The following is a 16,813-nucleotide window of genomic DNA, read 5'->3' as shown; positions in this document are numbered from 1 at the left end:
AGGTTTAACTGTAAATATCGACATCATGAATTCACTCACTGTTGCCTTTGTTTTTATTATCATTTCATTTTCTGTTCAGCTGTTTTTATTTTCTTCCAGCGTTTCTTTGCTTTGGGTTGTGCAGTCATGCTTCAGTCTTCATGCTTAGAGTTGGACTGAAATTGGCAAGTTTTGCTATTTCTAAATATATTTATATATATATTATAATAATATATAGTTTTATACAGCATGAGGAGAGTGACTAGACTCATATCTAGACTCAGAGTGGAGGTAAGTCTTTTGCAGGCTGAGCACAGCTACAATAATGAAAGTTAGGTTTAGAGACTGACTTCAAAAACATAAAATGTGCAGAATTACATGCGTTATTTCAAAAACTGGGCATAAATTGTGCATATTAGCCTACCATATGAACTAAGGTGACTTTCATTTTTAACTTCTGTGTTGTCATATTGATGTCATGGAGGGGATTTTTTTAAAATCATATTTTGATCACATGTTTCAGTGCCTGGGGTCAACATTCAAATTGTTGATTTTTCATACCCAAAAAGTTGCAGTGTCCCACTTTTGTTGCTCTCATTATTGTTTAGAGCAATGTTGGCGCAGTTGTGGTACATTATAGCCACTCATAATGGAGGAATAACACAAAAAAGAAAAAACTGAGAGACAAGATGCCCTATACAATCTTATATAAATCATAAATGTGCATACATAAGAATGCATTATGCACACACACACACACAAATCACACCTCATCTTGTTGTCGTTAATCTTATCCTACTCCTCCACTGTCAGACCAGGCTCTGATTTCTAGGGTCATTTTGGGACTTTCCTCTTTCCACTGAAGTGTGGAGCTGGCAACAGAAAGTTAAGGTTGGTGTCTAAAGTCCCTAAAAGACCCTGACACTACACAGACATGCCCTGCAGCTGTCAAGGCATTCAACCATTATGGTCTTGTCTGACATTAGGTATCATTGTTGATGAAAACACAGGCCTACGCCTTTCACAACCACTCTCATCCCAATCGCACGCTTCACAGCCCTTGATGAATGAATGAAACACTGACTGGGCATTAATGATCTATAAGAGTATATGTGCATATGTAAAAACTTCCTACAACCTTTAATATCAATATTTAATAAGGACTTAGTATTATGACACAATTCTGCAAATTGACTGAAGGGAGAAACCATTAGCGGCACAGATCATGAGATAACAATGAAATGAGGACACCTTGTGACAAAAGAGAAAATGTGCAACTGGACTGTCAAAAAAACTGTCAAAAAAAGGAAAGCACTTGACATTTCTGGAAAACATCTCTCAAAAATTAAACAACATTTGGACAAAACAACATGAGCTACTGCTCTCTCTGGCTGCTGAGTAAGTGAATTTGATATGTCTTTTTCAGTAAGTTGCAGAATGCACAACTGAAGCAGGTACTTTTGTTGATTATAACATAAAAGTGTTTGTGTACACTTGAATTAAGGTAAATTGTGTTGGAAACTGACATTTAAATGGGTAAAACAGCAACATTTCAGTGTCAACACCAATGTGGGAAACCAGTGTTTGAGTTAGTGTCTCCCTCTAGTGGATGTTGAAGCAGATTGTCAGCTTTCTCATTTAAAAAGTGCAGATGGAGCACCATGTGAAGAAGAAGAATCAGCTTTATTGACAGTATATATATTTTTACATACACACACTGAATTCGTCTTCTGCATTTGACCCATCCTTAGTTGAACACACACATGCAACACCCGGCAAATTACATGCAGTGAAACACACTGCATCAAGCGTCCAGGGAGCATATTGGGGGAGTTAAGTGCCTTGCTCAAGGGCACATCAGCCGGCCAATGGAGGGGGAGAGCATTTTTCGCATTATTCACTCCACCACACCCAAATTTTTCCTGCCCGTCCGGTGGGGGAATCGAACCGGTGACCCTCCGATCACAAGCCGCTTCTCTGACCTCTAGGCCACAGCTAGTGGTAGGTTACTAACCTAGTGAGTAGGTTACTCAACACTGACTAGTCCGCACTATACAATTTTGAGGGACATGTACCTGAGTATTTACATTTTTTGCTATTTTATATTTCTGCTTCTAATCCACTACAATAAGATAAACTTTTTAGCACACTATATTTATTACACGATAACTTTAGTAACTTTTCAGATTCTGATTATGAAAACGAATATAATCAACAAATACATATTAATGCAGAATTACAGATTAAAATAAAACTTTACTGATCATAGAGGGGATTAACTGTTAGGCTACCCAACAGATAAAGTACGTAAAGCCGTTAAAAGTAGTTGTAGTAATAATTGTGCAATAATCCTTATTCATGTAACACTACTGCTAGGATCAGTACCTACATACTGAGTCTCTGAAACAGATGTGTGCAATAATTAATCCATCCACTAATCATAACTGAGGGACTCTAGTGTAAATAGTCTTTTTCTTTTCTGTACTGTGTACAGCTGCAGGTACTTGTTTCCTGTTAATTTATTCTATTTTGAATGCACATCCTTCCCTTATCCTTGTATGCTTTGCACCCTCTATTTCCTGTTTGCTGCTGTAACACTGTAATTTCCCAGTTAAGGGACTAATAAAGGATTATCTTATCTTATCTTATCTTATCTTATCTTATCTTGAAACTAGCCCCAACTTTAACTTTACCAACTTCAACATGTGAATGTGATATAGAACACATTAATGCGTCAATAATTATAATCCATTTATAATATGCATTGTTCTGAAATGGGCCGTTCTGCATAATAAGTACTTTTACTTTTAACACTTTTAAGTATATTTTGACGCTCATACTTTTGTACACAGCACTATGTAAAAGCTTGGCTGGATCTAGCCTCTGACTTTCTAACATAATAGAGTATTTCTACTTTTTTTTTTCTACTTTTTCTACCATTTACTCAAGTACTGCAATTAATCGCAGTTTTGATGTATCGATACTACTTAATACTTCACTTTGAATGAATGCATTAATAATTACAATCCAGTTACATAGGCCTACTATATATCAGTATGACACTGGTCATTCTGCATAATGCGTAGCCTACCTGTACTTTTGGTAGGCTACTTCAGGTGTGCTACTACACTGATCTACAGGTACTTTTAAGAGTTCACTGGTGCTAATTAGCACTAAACATGGTAATGTCAGTACAGTCCTTCTGATATTTGATCATAAACCAAAATATTGGGTACATAACAATTTTGACCTGATGATGGTGCTAAAGGTAAAGTTAAGAAAACATTTACGTTTACAAATAATCATGAAGAGAACATTAATGTGTGTCAAATTTAATCACAGTCCATCCAATAGTTAATGAGATGGCGCACTTCCCTCAAAACCATAAATGTGATCATTTTGGTGGCACTAGAAGAAAAATCAGTGAATCATGAATGTTTGGGCAGAATTTCATGGTAATGCAACAGCTTTGCAAAAATTTCAGCCTGGAACAAAATGCTGGTTCTACTATAATGGCTGGTGAAATATCTATCTAAGTATCTATCTATCTAATCTATCTATCTAAGTCCATTTTATTGCGCAGTAAACATGCATGAGGATGACGTTTGTTTTTATTTCCCAACCGCAGAAGCTGCTGCAGTAGCTGAACTTTGATCTTTGCCTTGAATGTACTGGCACACCATATGTCTCAAAGGTCTTGTGCACAGCTTTAATTCTTGGTAAAAGTTTAGTTTTGAGTCCACACTTCTGTGTCTTTTCTCCTTCACATCTCTCTCACTCTTTTTCTCTTTCTTTGCTTGCGTGCCTGAGCAATAGAGCAAAGAAAGCAAACCTGTTTGGCTGACTGCAACCAGGAAACCAATCAAAGGGTGCACCGAAAGCAGTGAAAGAGAGAGAGTGCCTGAGAGAGAGAGAGAGAGAGAGAGAGAGAGAGAAAATGTGACATCAAGAAAGAGAGACAAAGAAGAAGTAGAAACATTTGAGACAGTGACAGCAACATGGTTCCGTTGAGCTGTGAGTAGAAGCTGTATTGACTGTGACAAAGTGGGACTGCTGTGCTGCTGAGATGTGCCTAGGAATATTGGTAAGCATGCTAAATAAGAGGCATAAAGGGCTGAATGTGTTTGGGTGAAAGGAGTTAGGAAGGAGAAGTATGAAATAGTAAGAGCTGAAACCAGGCTGAGTATCAAATCCTTCTGTCCTTTGTTTTTAGTTCATTCTTTCTCATAGCTGCTCTGTTGTGTTGTATTGTGGAAATCTTTAAATATATATATATATATATATATAGTCCTTCAATAACAGATCTTGCATTTTCATTTTTTTCTGAAGATCTGACAGTGGACTAAGAAGATACAAACGGACAGAAGTGGCTGCAAATGCTTAGCTTTGAGTGCATTCTTAGAGATGCCTTGAATAATTGTGCCATCCATCATTGGATAATGCAGTGCTGCTGGATTATTATTGTATGGAGCAAGACGGGATGCTGTTTGAGGAGGCTAAAATGCATGCTTTTCAGATGAAGCTGGGAACACACAAAAATCATTTTAAGGACCACAAATGCCAGCTTAAACACTCCAAAACTTGAGTCAATGTGAACAGTTTCTCCCAATTCTAGCGATAAACATTCACAGGTTCAAAAAGTGAGCTTTCACAACTCTTACGGACAATAAGACCCCAAAACATACAGACAGACTGACATTTAAACTTGGTTTTAAATCACATAATTTTCAAACACAGCCAAATTATGGCAGCAGCACATTCAGGAGCCTCTCAGCACCCTACCAATGCAGACCGAAGGCTGGTGGACAAGGCCCTCAGAAGACTGGATAAGCTCTACGAACTGTGCATGAACCCCCGACTGAGTCTGAGAAACAGTCCACCATACCTACCAGACCTAGTATCTGAAACAACAATGCTGCTCACACTAGTTTGGGAGCCCTACAGAGGCTCCGGGGTGGCAGGCTATCAGGTGCCCCGAGGAGATGAAGCCAAGTACCTGAGGGTCCATGTCAGAAACCTGTTGGATAAGACAGACAGGGCCTTGATGCTGTTTAAAGAGGGACGGGATAAGATATTTGAGGAAACATCCAGCTACAGGTAAGAGCACCTCTGGATGCCACATGTGTCCATACACAAGGGAAGCACATGTTAGTGGGAAAGTTTGGTTTTGACTTTAGATTTACAACCATCTTCACTGTTTCCTCTTTAAGTGTTTCATTATAAAAAGAAAAAAAAATACATCTTACAAAACATAGATATAAATCTCGCATTATGTGTTTGAGTCATTCATTCATGATTATATCTTTACTCCTCAGTCTTTTGTAGAATAACTTACAATAGGTAATCAGCCATTTGTGACGCTCATGTGTTTGCTTTTTGGAGTACAAATCAAAATATAGTTTATCTATTAGTTGCTTGTAACAAGCTTAATCAGTAGCAATTTTGCTAATTGCTTTTCAGTCATTTTTTTCAATACAAATGAGAAAATGTGATAGTTCTAGCTATTTTAAATGTCAGAGTTTGCTGTTTTTCTGTGGTTTATAATTCTTTGTGGATTTTGTAATCCAAAATTGGATGCCTTCAGGTTTTGGACTGTTGGTCAAGAAAAACAAGACACCTAATGACACCACCTCAGGCTCTCAGAACTTGTTAGGGGCAGTTTGACTATTTTTTCTCTGCCGCCACCCTACTTCACTACAACGGACAGTTTGAAACTGTATTACAGTGTCCCTGTAATTCAGGATAATCTACAAGTCAAGTATTTCTTACAGGGTTTGTACTTCTAGCCCCAGTGAAAACTGTTCACAGAGATTTCTGTAGATTATTAGGGGAAACTTTTTATGGAACTACAACATCTATTTCTAGAAAGAATTTCCCTTTTTCTGCGTTTGTTTTCTTAAAATTCTGTGAGTGCCCCAAATTAAATTCCATTCAAGTTCATTCAAGCAATGAAAAAGTTCAAGACATCTCAACCCAAACACATAAAGCTAAAACTATCTGCTTGGCCAAGTGCCGCCTGAAGTAACCAACCATTTAAGGATGGGCTGATACTGTGGTAGCCATTTTCTTTTCAACTCAATCATATCACGCTCTCATACCAAAAACATGATCCTTTTCCAGACCAAGTCCTCTCTGTAACCCTTCTGTTAAACAAATGAATGACTGCGGGGTCAGAAAGAGGCCACACATCCCAAAAACCTTTATCCAGCAGCATGGAACCAAGTTCGGGCTCATCTCTAGTCATCTGGCTGAGAGAAACAGTCATAACTTAATGTTAGACAGCAGTGCTATAAGCCCCAACTGCTCCTTGCACATTAAATCAAATGTTCTGAGATAACTATCCTACACCATCTGTACAAGCTGTAGTGATGTAGGATACCATCCACAGTTGCCGTAAGTCAAACATAGACTTCAATGTGTGCCAAAGAAAAAAAAATGACCACATTCTGTATGTCGGCTGTTTGGTTAAGTGGATGATTTGGAACGACTACAAAGGGTAACTTTTTTATTTGGAGTTTGGGCTGCGTCCCCTCTTGCTGTTGGGACTACTAATGACGAAAGTGGACAAAGGGGCCAAACCTGCATCTTTGTGATGCAAATGTGGGGGGACTGACCCGAAGATTACAACCTCAGTATGTGAGCAGCTTGGGAGATCACACATTTTCTCCATGTTGATACAGTTGTATCCACAGGATGTATACAAAGATATCCTTTGCTTTTATTTTACTGTATTTCCTAACCCGCATGTGGTCTGAATTTAGAAGTGGATGAGCTCTCGCCTACTCTGCTGTATTTACTGTAAATGCCAACATTACACAACATAGTAAACCTTTAACTGTAACACAGGTCAGCAAGTTTCAACAAACAGCATTTCAGAGCAAAGGCTCTTTATCTATCTATCCATATATCAAATTGAATGGTGACTTTGATCATATCATGTTGTCGCTTTTCCGATTCACTGCATGACAACAAAACACAGCACACTACAGAAAAAAAAAAAAAAATACCACTAAGCTTTTATTTTAGAGGGATCTGAAAAACAAATGAGACACGCTTTAAAGTCCTTTTAGCCTTGTCACTGCAGCCAGGTCTGCATGGGCAATCATGCGGAAAATCACACTGTGTTATGTGTAATGTGGCTTAGACATCAAGGCAAAATGTGTAACTGTCTCTTTATGTTTTTGCAATGTACTGCCGTAATGACCTATTTTTTGCAGTTTTTTTGTTTTTTTTTTTTAATCCCACAGATTTCAGGTATTCTGTCTGCTTCTAATAACACCATCTGTTGTACGGTGAGAATAATAGTTAGTCTTTAGTAAGTGAAATTTCTGCCTGGGCATCATGTGAAGCTAAAAACAGAACTGAGACTGAAGGTGAAGATGACAGAAACAGACAGTGCAAGGTTTAGCAAATCTAAGATTATTATCTGTGACATGCTGATAACTTTGCCTTCCTCTGACTGGAATTTAAGAAACATATGCAAATTTTCAGACATAATTAAACATTAAAAAAAAAAAATGTTACCAGGAACAGTACAAGAAGCAAACATAGAAAATGCAGGAGGCAAATACATATTTATTAGTCAATCGATGTTTTATAATAAATTTAATTTTATGTAACTTTTATATTAACGCTTATGTAGCTTTCACAAAAATAATTAATTGGCTGTGCCCAAGAACCCTGCATTTTGGGTTTTATTTTGACACGGTAAATATTTGATCAGTGTTTGACATTTCATTTTAGTGTGCTCTTCGTGTTTGGGGTGTGGCTGGACTGCGTGAACGTTAATTTAAATTCAAATTTGTTACAGTTACACCTTTGTTGTAATTACATCTTATCAGTGTTTACAAAAAAACCACACAGTCTCATCCAGTAGGTGCTGGTATTTCATATGATGCCGCTGCCCGAAAGATCTATAGAAGTTATGAAGGAGATAAGAAAAAATTGAAGCGAACAACACACTTTGCATCAAACCTCACCATGTACACCAATCAAGCTACAACTACAGCAATTAATAAACAATAAATAATACATTTTATCTGAATCTTTTGTCTTTTTCATAATATTTTTGCATTTGTGGGGCCAGCCAGAGTGTGGACTTGCACATTTCCTCCACCTTACTCTTCACTCCTCATCACCATATTAACAGTATTCAATTTGTGTATCTGGCCTGAAGGGATCTCAAGATACTTCTGAAAGAAAGTGTACTTTTTTGCTTTTTTATGTTTTATGTTGCACAAGATGTTATTGTTGTCAAAGAACACCTTCAGCTGGCGTTAAAGTAGATGAAATAGATTTTGAGTGTAGTGTTTTTGATCAAGATCACCCGTTGCACCAGGCAGCACATTGGCAGAGAGGTGTGTGTAAGTAGTATTTTATAAATTAAAGTAAGTGAGTTGAAATTTGCATAAAAATAATTCAAATAAAAAGTTTTATCTTTATTTCTAAATGATGCCAGAAGAACTTAGAGCAAATAATGTCCGGAGATGACATACTGGGCACTGGAACATTTTGTGGTATTCATAAACACACATGCAGCAGAGAGCATCCTGTTTGCTAGCTGGACTGCCTGTTCTAGAAAGCATCAGCAATGCTTGTCTCAGCTGAAGCAAAGCACTGGAGTACCAAACGTACAACAGTCAGAGATATGTTGCACCCTAAAATAGTGGTTGTATAATTGTTATGTTGTCTTATGTTTCAATTTCTATGCAATCTATTCTCAGCTGTTCTCTGTTCATAGCCCACTCTTTGCTGAACATGCTTTTCTGGTTTGTCACCTATGATTTTACACATCTATACTGGAAATTAGATTCTTGTTTAATTGAATAAACCTTGACAAAAGTATAATGCAAGAGCATCAATGTTAAACATGATATAAAATAATAAAGAGTAAAGACTTTCTTCTGTCTCAGGTCTTTGATGAGCTTTAAGAACATTTTAAGAAGGTCGGTGAGATGAGGCTTATCAGTTGAAGGCGAATGACTCTCTGGCTGTATTTATGTATTTGCATGCAAGCAAAAACTGATATCACAAGGAAATTTTCACTCTTCCTCTTGTGTATTTTTGTGCATATATATTTTCAACACCACTGGACCAGAAAACATTGACATTTACAAGCAAAGTTCATCTATTTGTACATCTGCAAACACAACTGAAAATGTGTCTTTCGTTCTCAGGAGGAACTTGACCAAAGTGTCCTTGCTGTTCAGTCACATTCTCTGGGAGCTGAAGGCCATATTTCCAGAGGGATGTTTTCATGGTGACACCTACAGGGTGACCAAGATGGAGGCGGAAGAGTTTTGGAGGCATTCGTTTGGCAACAAGTGAGAAATGTAAAAATTTTGTCTGCACATTATCTATGTGCAGACAATAGATAATGTCTGCACATTATCTATGTGTCCACGTTAGCTACATGTCAGTAATGTGTTTCGACAGGTGCATAGTGCAGTGGAATATGTTTAAAGAACAGCTGCAGAGTGTACATGCATTCGAGGACGGGATGGAGTCCATGGCTCTGAAGTCAACTATAGACCTCACCTGTAATGATCACATCTCTGTTTTTGAGTTTGACATCTTCACTCAACTATTTCAGGTAAGGTGAAATTTCCCAATCAAATCTAATCAACAGATTCCCTAAAGGAATAGTTTTACATTTTGGTAAACACTCTTAGTCACTAGTTTTGCCAAAAGTTAGTGCAGAGGATGGATACCAGTCTTGTATCTGCGCACTAAATTTGAAACCAGAGGCCAGTTAGCTTAGCTTAGCATAAAGACTTGAAACTGGGGAGAAAAGCTAGACTGGCTCAGTCCAAATGGAAAAAAACTTCCATCAGTCACTCTAAAGTTCACAAATTAGAATCTCATCTAACACCTACTCAAGTATAGAATCAACAAGTTGCCGCTTTACATTTGTCCCAGACGCCAGGAAGTCGCTCCAGGAAGACACCCGGCCAAGAAATAGTCTGGCACAAAGACCTTTAACCACAGCCTGTTTTCTCACAATAGTTTTACACAATTTAAATTAAATGAAATGTGTTAATCAAAGGTGCCAATAGGCAGATTTTGTTGCCCTCAGACAATGCCCAGCCAGCTGCTTCCCCCATTTCCATTCTTTATGCTAAGCTAAGCATGTAGCTTTATATTTATTACAGACATGACAAAAGTATCCTTTCATACACAGCAATTCTTGGCAAGACAACAAGCAAGTAGTTGGCCCAAAATGCTGAGCTCTTTCTTTAATGATGAGACATAGTTTACCTCTTGAGCCTTCTCTCCTCTCACTTCAGCCCTGGAGGTCACTCATAAGGAACTGGAACCAGCTTGCTGTAACTCATCCAGGCTACATGGCCTTCCTTACCTATGACCAGGTTGTCGCTCGTCTGGAACACTACCTGCACAGACCTGGGAGGTGAGGACAAGCACAGCATCAAATTCAAACTGAGGCTTTTCTCAGAAAAGCAAAGCTTAATTATGTCATGCATATTTCAAAACTCATCTTGGCACTGAGGAGGTTTTGAGTGTTTGAGAGTCGAATCGGCAATTGATGTCAGAAATAACACCCTTGAAGCTAAAGAGTCACAGCACTCCAACTTTAAGTACTTGGCTATTCATTATGAAAAGTAAAAAAGTTCAGGGGAAAGAGGCTTCATAATCTGTGTTCGGGTACCTTGTATTTCTTTTCCTCTTGAGGTTTAGGCATGTTTTTCATAGCATGTCAAACTCAAGCTTTCCAGCTTTTCATCTAGTGTTCGAGAGGTTCTGTTAATGTTATCTTAGCTACAGCTTAATGAAATTATGTATATAAGCTATAAGCATGTCCCAAAGTGTCATAAAGTGAGTTTAAGTATGCTGTAGCATCATTACTAAAGCAACAAAAAAATTTTAAGCGAACCGATTACACAAATACAGAAAATATAGAAACAAAAGCAACTGCATTGGCAAGAGACTTGACAAGCCAAAAAAAATTCAAAGTTCAAGTGACTTAGACTGTGAGCTTCAGTTTCAAAATTGCTCAAAATTTACTTTGGTATTGATTTTCTGTCTGGTAAACGAGCGTGACTGAAAACGATCTCTTTCCCTCACAGTTATATCTTTCGCCTGAGTTGCACAAGAATGGGCCAGTGGGCTATTGGCCATGTGACCACTGAAGGAAACATCATCCAGACCATCCCCACGAATACACCACTCTACCAGGCACTCATTCAGGGCTTCAAGGAAGGCTGGTTAGGACAATCCCACACAGGTCTCCAGATTATTTTTTGCATTGTTTGTGCCTTGTCTCTTAAGCGGTGTGTCCCTTTGCTGGCAGCTACCTTTACCCAGACGGCCGTGATGTAAACCCTGACCTGACGAGCTTGTGTGAGTCAGTCCAGAGGGGCAAAGTCAAAGTAACTGAAGTAAGTGGATGCACTTTATACCTCATTATCAATTTATCAAACTGCCAACAGCCTCCTGAAGCTAGACAGAAGAAAAAACATGGATCATATCTTGAGGGGTTCTCTTATTGTTTTCCAACACTGCCACTTTAACGTCCGACAGGAGCAGTATGAGCTCTACTGTGACATCGGCAGCACCTTCCAGCTGTGTAAGATCTGCGCAGAGAGGGATAAGGATACTCGTATCCAGCCCTGCGGGCATCTCCTGTGCCGACCCTGCCTCACAGGCTGGCAGGTATGAACCCTATCTACTTACTCACCGTAGCCTGCTGTGCAGTACATCCATCTTTATTTCAAAACACATGCTAAATATGACGTGTTAAACTGAGACTGTTACCGTAACAGTTGCTGTGTCTTCAGTGGAGTGGAACAGTTTGTGTCTGAATTTATTTTTGTAGGCCATCCTGTAGATAAGCGTTCTCATGGTTTGGTTGCTGGTTGTATTCTCACTGTACTGTAGCGATGCTGGCTATTTGAATGTGGTTTGGATTTGATGTCAAAAATATGCTCTGCGTTCAACAAAGCATGGGAGTGGTAGTCAAGCTGCATTACATAAGATAACCACCACAAATCAGTGCATGATTTATTCATTTTAAACCAGTAAACTGAAACTGTACTTGAACATAAAAAAAACCAACAGCCTTGCACTACTACAACTGTAAGGCATCCGTGTTTCTCCACTCAAGTACTCTTCTTTTCTTAAAATTAGTGTGAAAGTAGTACACTGTGTACTGTCTTTTACACTGTCTTTGTACTGGTGTTGGAGCAGTTTCACATCCTATAGTTTTTACTGTGAAGTCTCTCATTGCATCAGCTACACAGCAGTTTTAGAAACACTCAGTGAACCTGTGCTTGTGAATTAGATCACATCACCTCCAGGTGAGACGTGTCCTCAGGCCACGAAAAGGACACCACCCTGAACCGTCTTAATTTAATTCTTTGCATGAGCAAACAGTTTGATAATTTACTGGACAGAGAAGCACAAAGCTTCAAAAAGGGCAGTGAAATGAACCATCAATAACAGTGCTGTCAGTATGTAAACTGACAACTGTAAGTGTAGATGGAGAATACAGTGGGACCTTTAGTTTGATCACATCTATTTAAATGTCAAAGATACAGAATATCATACAGTGGTCCTTCGTGGAAATCATTTACATTAAATCAATTTTCACAAATGTCCCTAAGGTCTGTCTGTATATCAAAATGTAGTCACCTTGTTGACTTCAACTTCCTCTTTCAATCATGACATTAAAGACATCCAGTTGGAGCCAGATGTGCTGCTGACATAGTACAGTTTCATGCCAGTAGCCTCCCATCTGTTCAAGGAGGCGTTTGAGTCTTTGCAAGGGTGCAGAGCAGCAAGTCCTGACATTTGGCTGAGGACTTCCTGTGTGATCTCAGGCTCACATCCTCCTCAAACTGTGAGTGAGAGAGATAGACAGGAAAAGAAAATTAGATATGCTTTGTGGACGTCAGAGCACAATGGAAATGTTGTAATTCAGTCTGAATTGTGGTCACATGGTCTGCCTTACTCACAGTACAACACAATGACCCTCATGAGTGTAAAAAAAAAATAACAGGCAGGTAAAGTCTGAAACAAAACAAAAGCATTTGCATGCATTTGCAGCTGTCTGTGGTCACGGGAATCAACATAAAAAATCCTGGAGACACAGAAAGCCTCCATGTTAGAGAAAACAAACATGTACATATTAAAAGGATTAACCTTCATCTGGTCTGCGTTTGTGGCGAACTGCAATCTTCTGGGTCTGTTCAACGTACTATTTTCCACCACCTTCATCTTTCTAAAAAGTTGAGGGTCTTTTCTTTGAAGACAAGTCCAACATATTCCACTACACACACTTCAAAAGCATGAAACTGAAACTTGAGGTAGTGAGTTGGTCTCTTATATTCTATATTCACATAAAGTTTCCGTTACTCTGCCCATGACCTGTCACCAACAATTATCTAGCAGAAGTCAGCTGGCTACACCTGCCCGTATTGTCGCTGCGACATCAGAGGAACCGAGAGGATTCTCATCGAGCCCTTTCTGCCAGACAGCGGCCAGTGGGAGGAGGTAGAGGAGGGGGAGGCTGAGGATGATGCAGAGGAGGAGGACCATGAGGACATTGAAGTGATGGTAAAAGAAATGGCTGCCCTGAAGAAGGTGCGTGAATACATTTATGCAAATGCACGTGGTTTGTTTTATTTGAAATGAAAATATGTCAACACTTATGAAATGAGAGAAAAATTCCTATAAAATATCTCAACATCTACTGGATAGATTGGCCTCTTCTAAAGGCTGAATGCAGGATGAGGGGGTGTGGACTGTGTTTATATGCAGTCAGAGTTGATGGACAGCATTTCTTCACACTTTTTAATCAGTCATATTGTTGCTGCTGTTGTTCACATTCACCCGGACGCATATTTAAAAAAATATTTCCTGGGTGTATAAATAATGTATATATATGGCTCTATTTTATTCAGTTTATCATATTATATTTTAAATTGGAGTACCTATGTAGTGTATATGTTCTGATGTATGTAAGGGACTACCAACTTTCATTGTGCGACCCAGTGTTTTAGAAGGAATTTTATCTTAAAATGCAAACACCTCATTTGTCAAGTCATGTATATCATGCAATATCACACTTGTTTGATGCATTTAAGGCAAAGCTTCCGGGTAAAGAAAGAAAAAAAAACAACTGACTGTCTAGATTTTTTTTTACAGTTCTCAAGTTTGGATAACCAGGCTCCCATATCCAGCCACAGTGGTCCCCCTCTGCCCCCCAAAAACATCCCTGTTCCACGCTGTCCATCCCCCTCCAGCCGATCCCACACATTAGAAACCAGGACTGCAGCCAAACACTCTCATTTGGTAAGTTCCCACAGACACTATTTGCATACTGTTTCTGCGAAGTGTTAATCTTCTTCATCGTCACAGACGCTAAACACTGAGGCATGTGAGTTCATGCACAACGCTGCAGAGACACCGACAGCTTTACAGCGTGGATACGTGCAGCAGCTGACGTTTGTGACATTTCATCTTTTCAGCAGGCCCACGGTGGCGATGAAGCACGCAGAAGACACAAACAACATAGAAACGTGAACAGGTGAGACCCCGTATAAAACATGGGCATGCTGCCAACAGCGCAGCTCCTTGTTACTCAGACAAGGGTCTTGACACAAGTTATCGTAACCTCTAAGAAGTCCTGATACCACGAACACACTAGATGGCTTTATATATCTGGATCACCTGTGCAAAAATTCAGCATGTCATATTAATGAACTGATTTTGCAAACCGTGCTGGTGTTGCAGTGTATTTATGCACGTCTCTTATTTAAGTAAAAACCTTGTAATAAAAACAGAATTTAAAACCAGTTATCCGGCATTTAACTGTGGGCTGCATTACTCTATACATTATTATTATTTTTACGAGAATCTATATTGTAGATATTATAAAGACCCTGCCTAAACACACACACATTAAGATTATTAAAATTACTACAAATATTTTCAGTTCTAACTGATAGTCAGTCATGTTGCTGTTATTGTTTATCGTTGCTGATGTTCGTTAATTTGACTGGTTGCTAGTTACACACTCAAATACATGGGACAAGATCTATAGTAGTAGTATTAAAAAAATAGCATAAGGAACATTAAATATGCTGTGTCTTTTCCATTTAGGCGCTGGGGGGAGGAGTCGCTCAGCAGTGACGAGGAGAGCTCTGGCAGGCTGAGGGACCCTCTGCCAAACCCACTTTCCCTCAGGTGAGGGACAGCTTTCTCCATTGCAGTAAACCAGTATTTTCCACCTGAGCGTTGATTTATTTGTTCTTGCTCAGCAGCTAATTTTATGTTGTTTCTATTTTAAACAGTGCTGAATTCCTCACACAAGCAACGTTTTCTTCTTCCTCTCAGATGGATGTTGACAGTAAGTTATGGCATGTCATGCAACCACTAACAAAATCAGCAAAGTTTGAAATAACATTATGAAGACTGCATGTTTCTTTTCATGGATATTTACCATTAGGTTGATTTAAACACAAGGCGCTCATGCTCTACTGACTTATAGCTCCTGGGCAAGAGTGGCATCTTCAACACGCTGGATCTGACTGATATTAATGAGAACTTAATTGTTTTTCTTCTCTTCCCCTCTCAGAAGTCTCTCCAGACTGTCATGTACTTCAGACATGTTTTTATTGTTGCCAGATGAACCATAGTCATAGACCATTTTCACAGCAGACACTCTGATGTGTCATAGCAGAAAAGCAGAAGTGGAACTAATGACATTAATGATGCCTCAGATACAGTAATTATTGCAGTTCAATGCGGTAATTAGTATTGTTATGAGTGACACCTTTGTTTGACAGGACGTTTCATACAATAGTTTGAGAGGCACTCATTTAAGCATTCAGCCTTAACTCCTAACTCTGCACTACTCCAGCCAAGTTGCTACTTCATTTAACTTCAACAATAACCCATAATCTAACGCTAGCCTTCATCTATAAAGTCGATATATCACATTCTGTGATCAAACATGAGTATATTAGAGGCTACACAACATAATTTTGTATCTTGAATCTCCTTTAGACTTTTATACTTTTCATGTGATTTGTACATTTCGGTACGACCTCAGCTTGTGTTTGTGTGAAGGTGGCGTGACATGGCTCGGACCCTCCAGCCAAGTCAAAGAGAGAGGAAGACAAAACGAGAGGGAGAGAAGGAGAGTGGTGCTCAAAAAGGACAAGTGTGGCCTGGGAGATATAACGAGAACAATGTCGTCTTGACAGAATGGAAACCTCTGCAATCTACAGACTTTTTAAATGAAGCAAGAAATACATGACAGCTAAAATGTCTTAAATTCACAAATCACAATCAAAAATGAATGTGGAAATAGTTTTTTTATGTCGCATTCGACTGACTATGTGTCCTGCTGTAATGCTGAAGATGAAATGAGTGGGTGGGACAGGCAGGGAAATGACTCATTGAGGCCTCCTGCTGTTCAGTAACCACAGTGCCATCATGTCCACAGTAGGTTCAGTACTCATTCCAAAAGTCTGTCTTCTTCATAATTCTGAGTCTTTGTGAAATAATAGAAATTAATTGAAGGTTTTATATTTAAAGATGCAATTGTGTGGATAAATGAAGGAGGAAATGTGAATATAAGAAATAACAGAAATCTGCTACCTCGTCATTTAACCCATACGACAAGTTTGTTCTCATAAATAAATAAATAATGTGAGTAAATAAAGGCCTCTGTATGACCCCATGAAACTTACATGATCGTAAAATCATGCAAATAAAAACTAACTGACACATACTGGAGTTTCTAAGTAGTTTCATTTGGTGAGTCTTATTTTCTCCCCTTATACTGAAATATGAACAGACAAGGGAAAAA

General features: G+C 38.8%; 1 protein-coding gene across 3 annotated transcripts; it reads left to right on the top strand.

Annotated features, from left to right (window-relative positions):
* The first annotated feature begins 3,716 nt into the window (after positions 1–3,716).
* On the top strand, positions 3,717–16,735 carry cblc (Cbl proto-oncogene C, E3 ubiquitin protein ligase). Of its 3 annotated transcripts, none has more exons than XM_046400182.1 (14): positions 3,717–4,063; positions 4,309–5,076; positions 9,156–9,302; positions 9,415–9,571; positions 10,266–10,387; positions 11,064–11,201; positions 11,288–11,375; positions 11,518–11,649; positions 13,384–13,578; positions 14,143–14,289; positions 14,469–14,524; positions 15,100–15,183; positions 15,291–15,346; positions 16,069–16,735. In XM_046400182.1, the coding sequence occupies exons 2-14, from the start codon at positions 4,724–4,726 to the stop codon at positions 16,200–16,202; spliced, it is 1,809 nt and encodes a 602-aa protein (XP_046256138.1). In that variant the 5' UTR covers positions 3,717–4,063; positions 4,309–4,723; the 3' UTR covers positions 16,203–16,735. The 3 variants fall into 3 exon arrangements, with proteins under 3 accessions (XP_046256138.1, XP_046256137.1, XP_046256136.1); XM_046400181.1 differs by having other exon boundaries at positions 3,718–4,063; positions 13,387–13,578; positions 14,466–14,524; XM_046400180.1 differs by having other exon boundaries at positions 3,718–4,063; positions 14,466–14,524.
* The last annotated feature ends 78 nt before the right edge of the window (positions 16,736–16,813 follow it).

Source organism: Scatophagus argus, chromosome 9 (genome assembly GCF_020382885.2).
Source record: "Scatophagus argus isolate fScaArg1 chromosome 9, fScaArg1.pri, whole genome shotgun sequence".
In the NCBI taxonomy this organism is placed as follows: domain Eukaryota; kingdom Metazoa; phylum Chordata; class Actinopteri; family Scatophagidae; genus Scatophagus; species Scatophagus argus.
The sequence above is the reverse complement of the archived record's forward strand: the minus strand, read 5'-3'. Positions and strand labels throughout refer to the sequence as shown.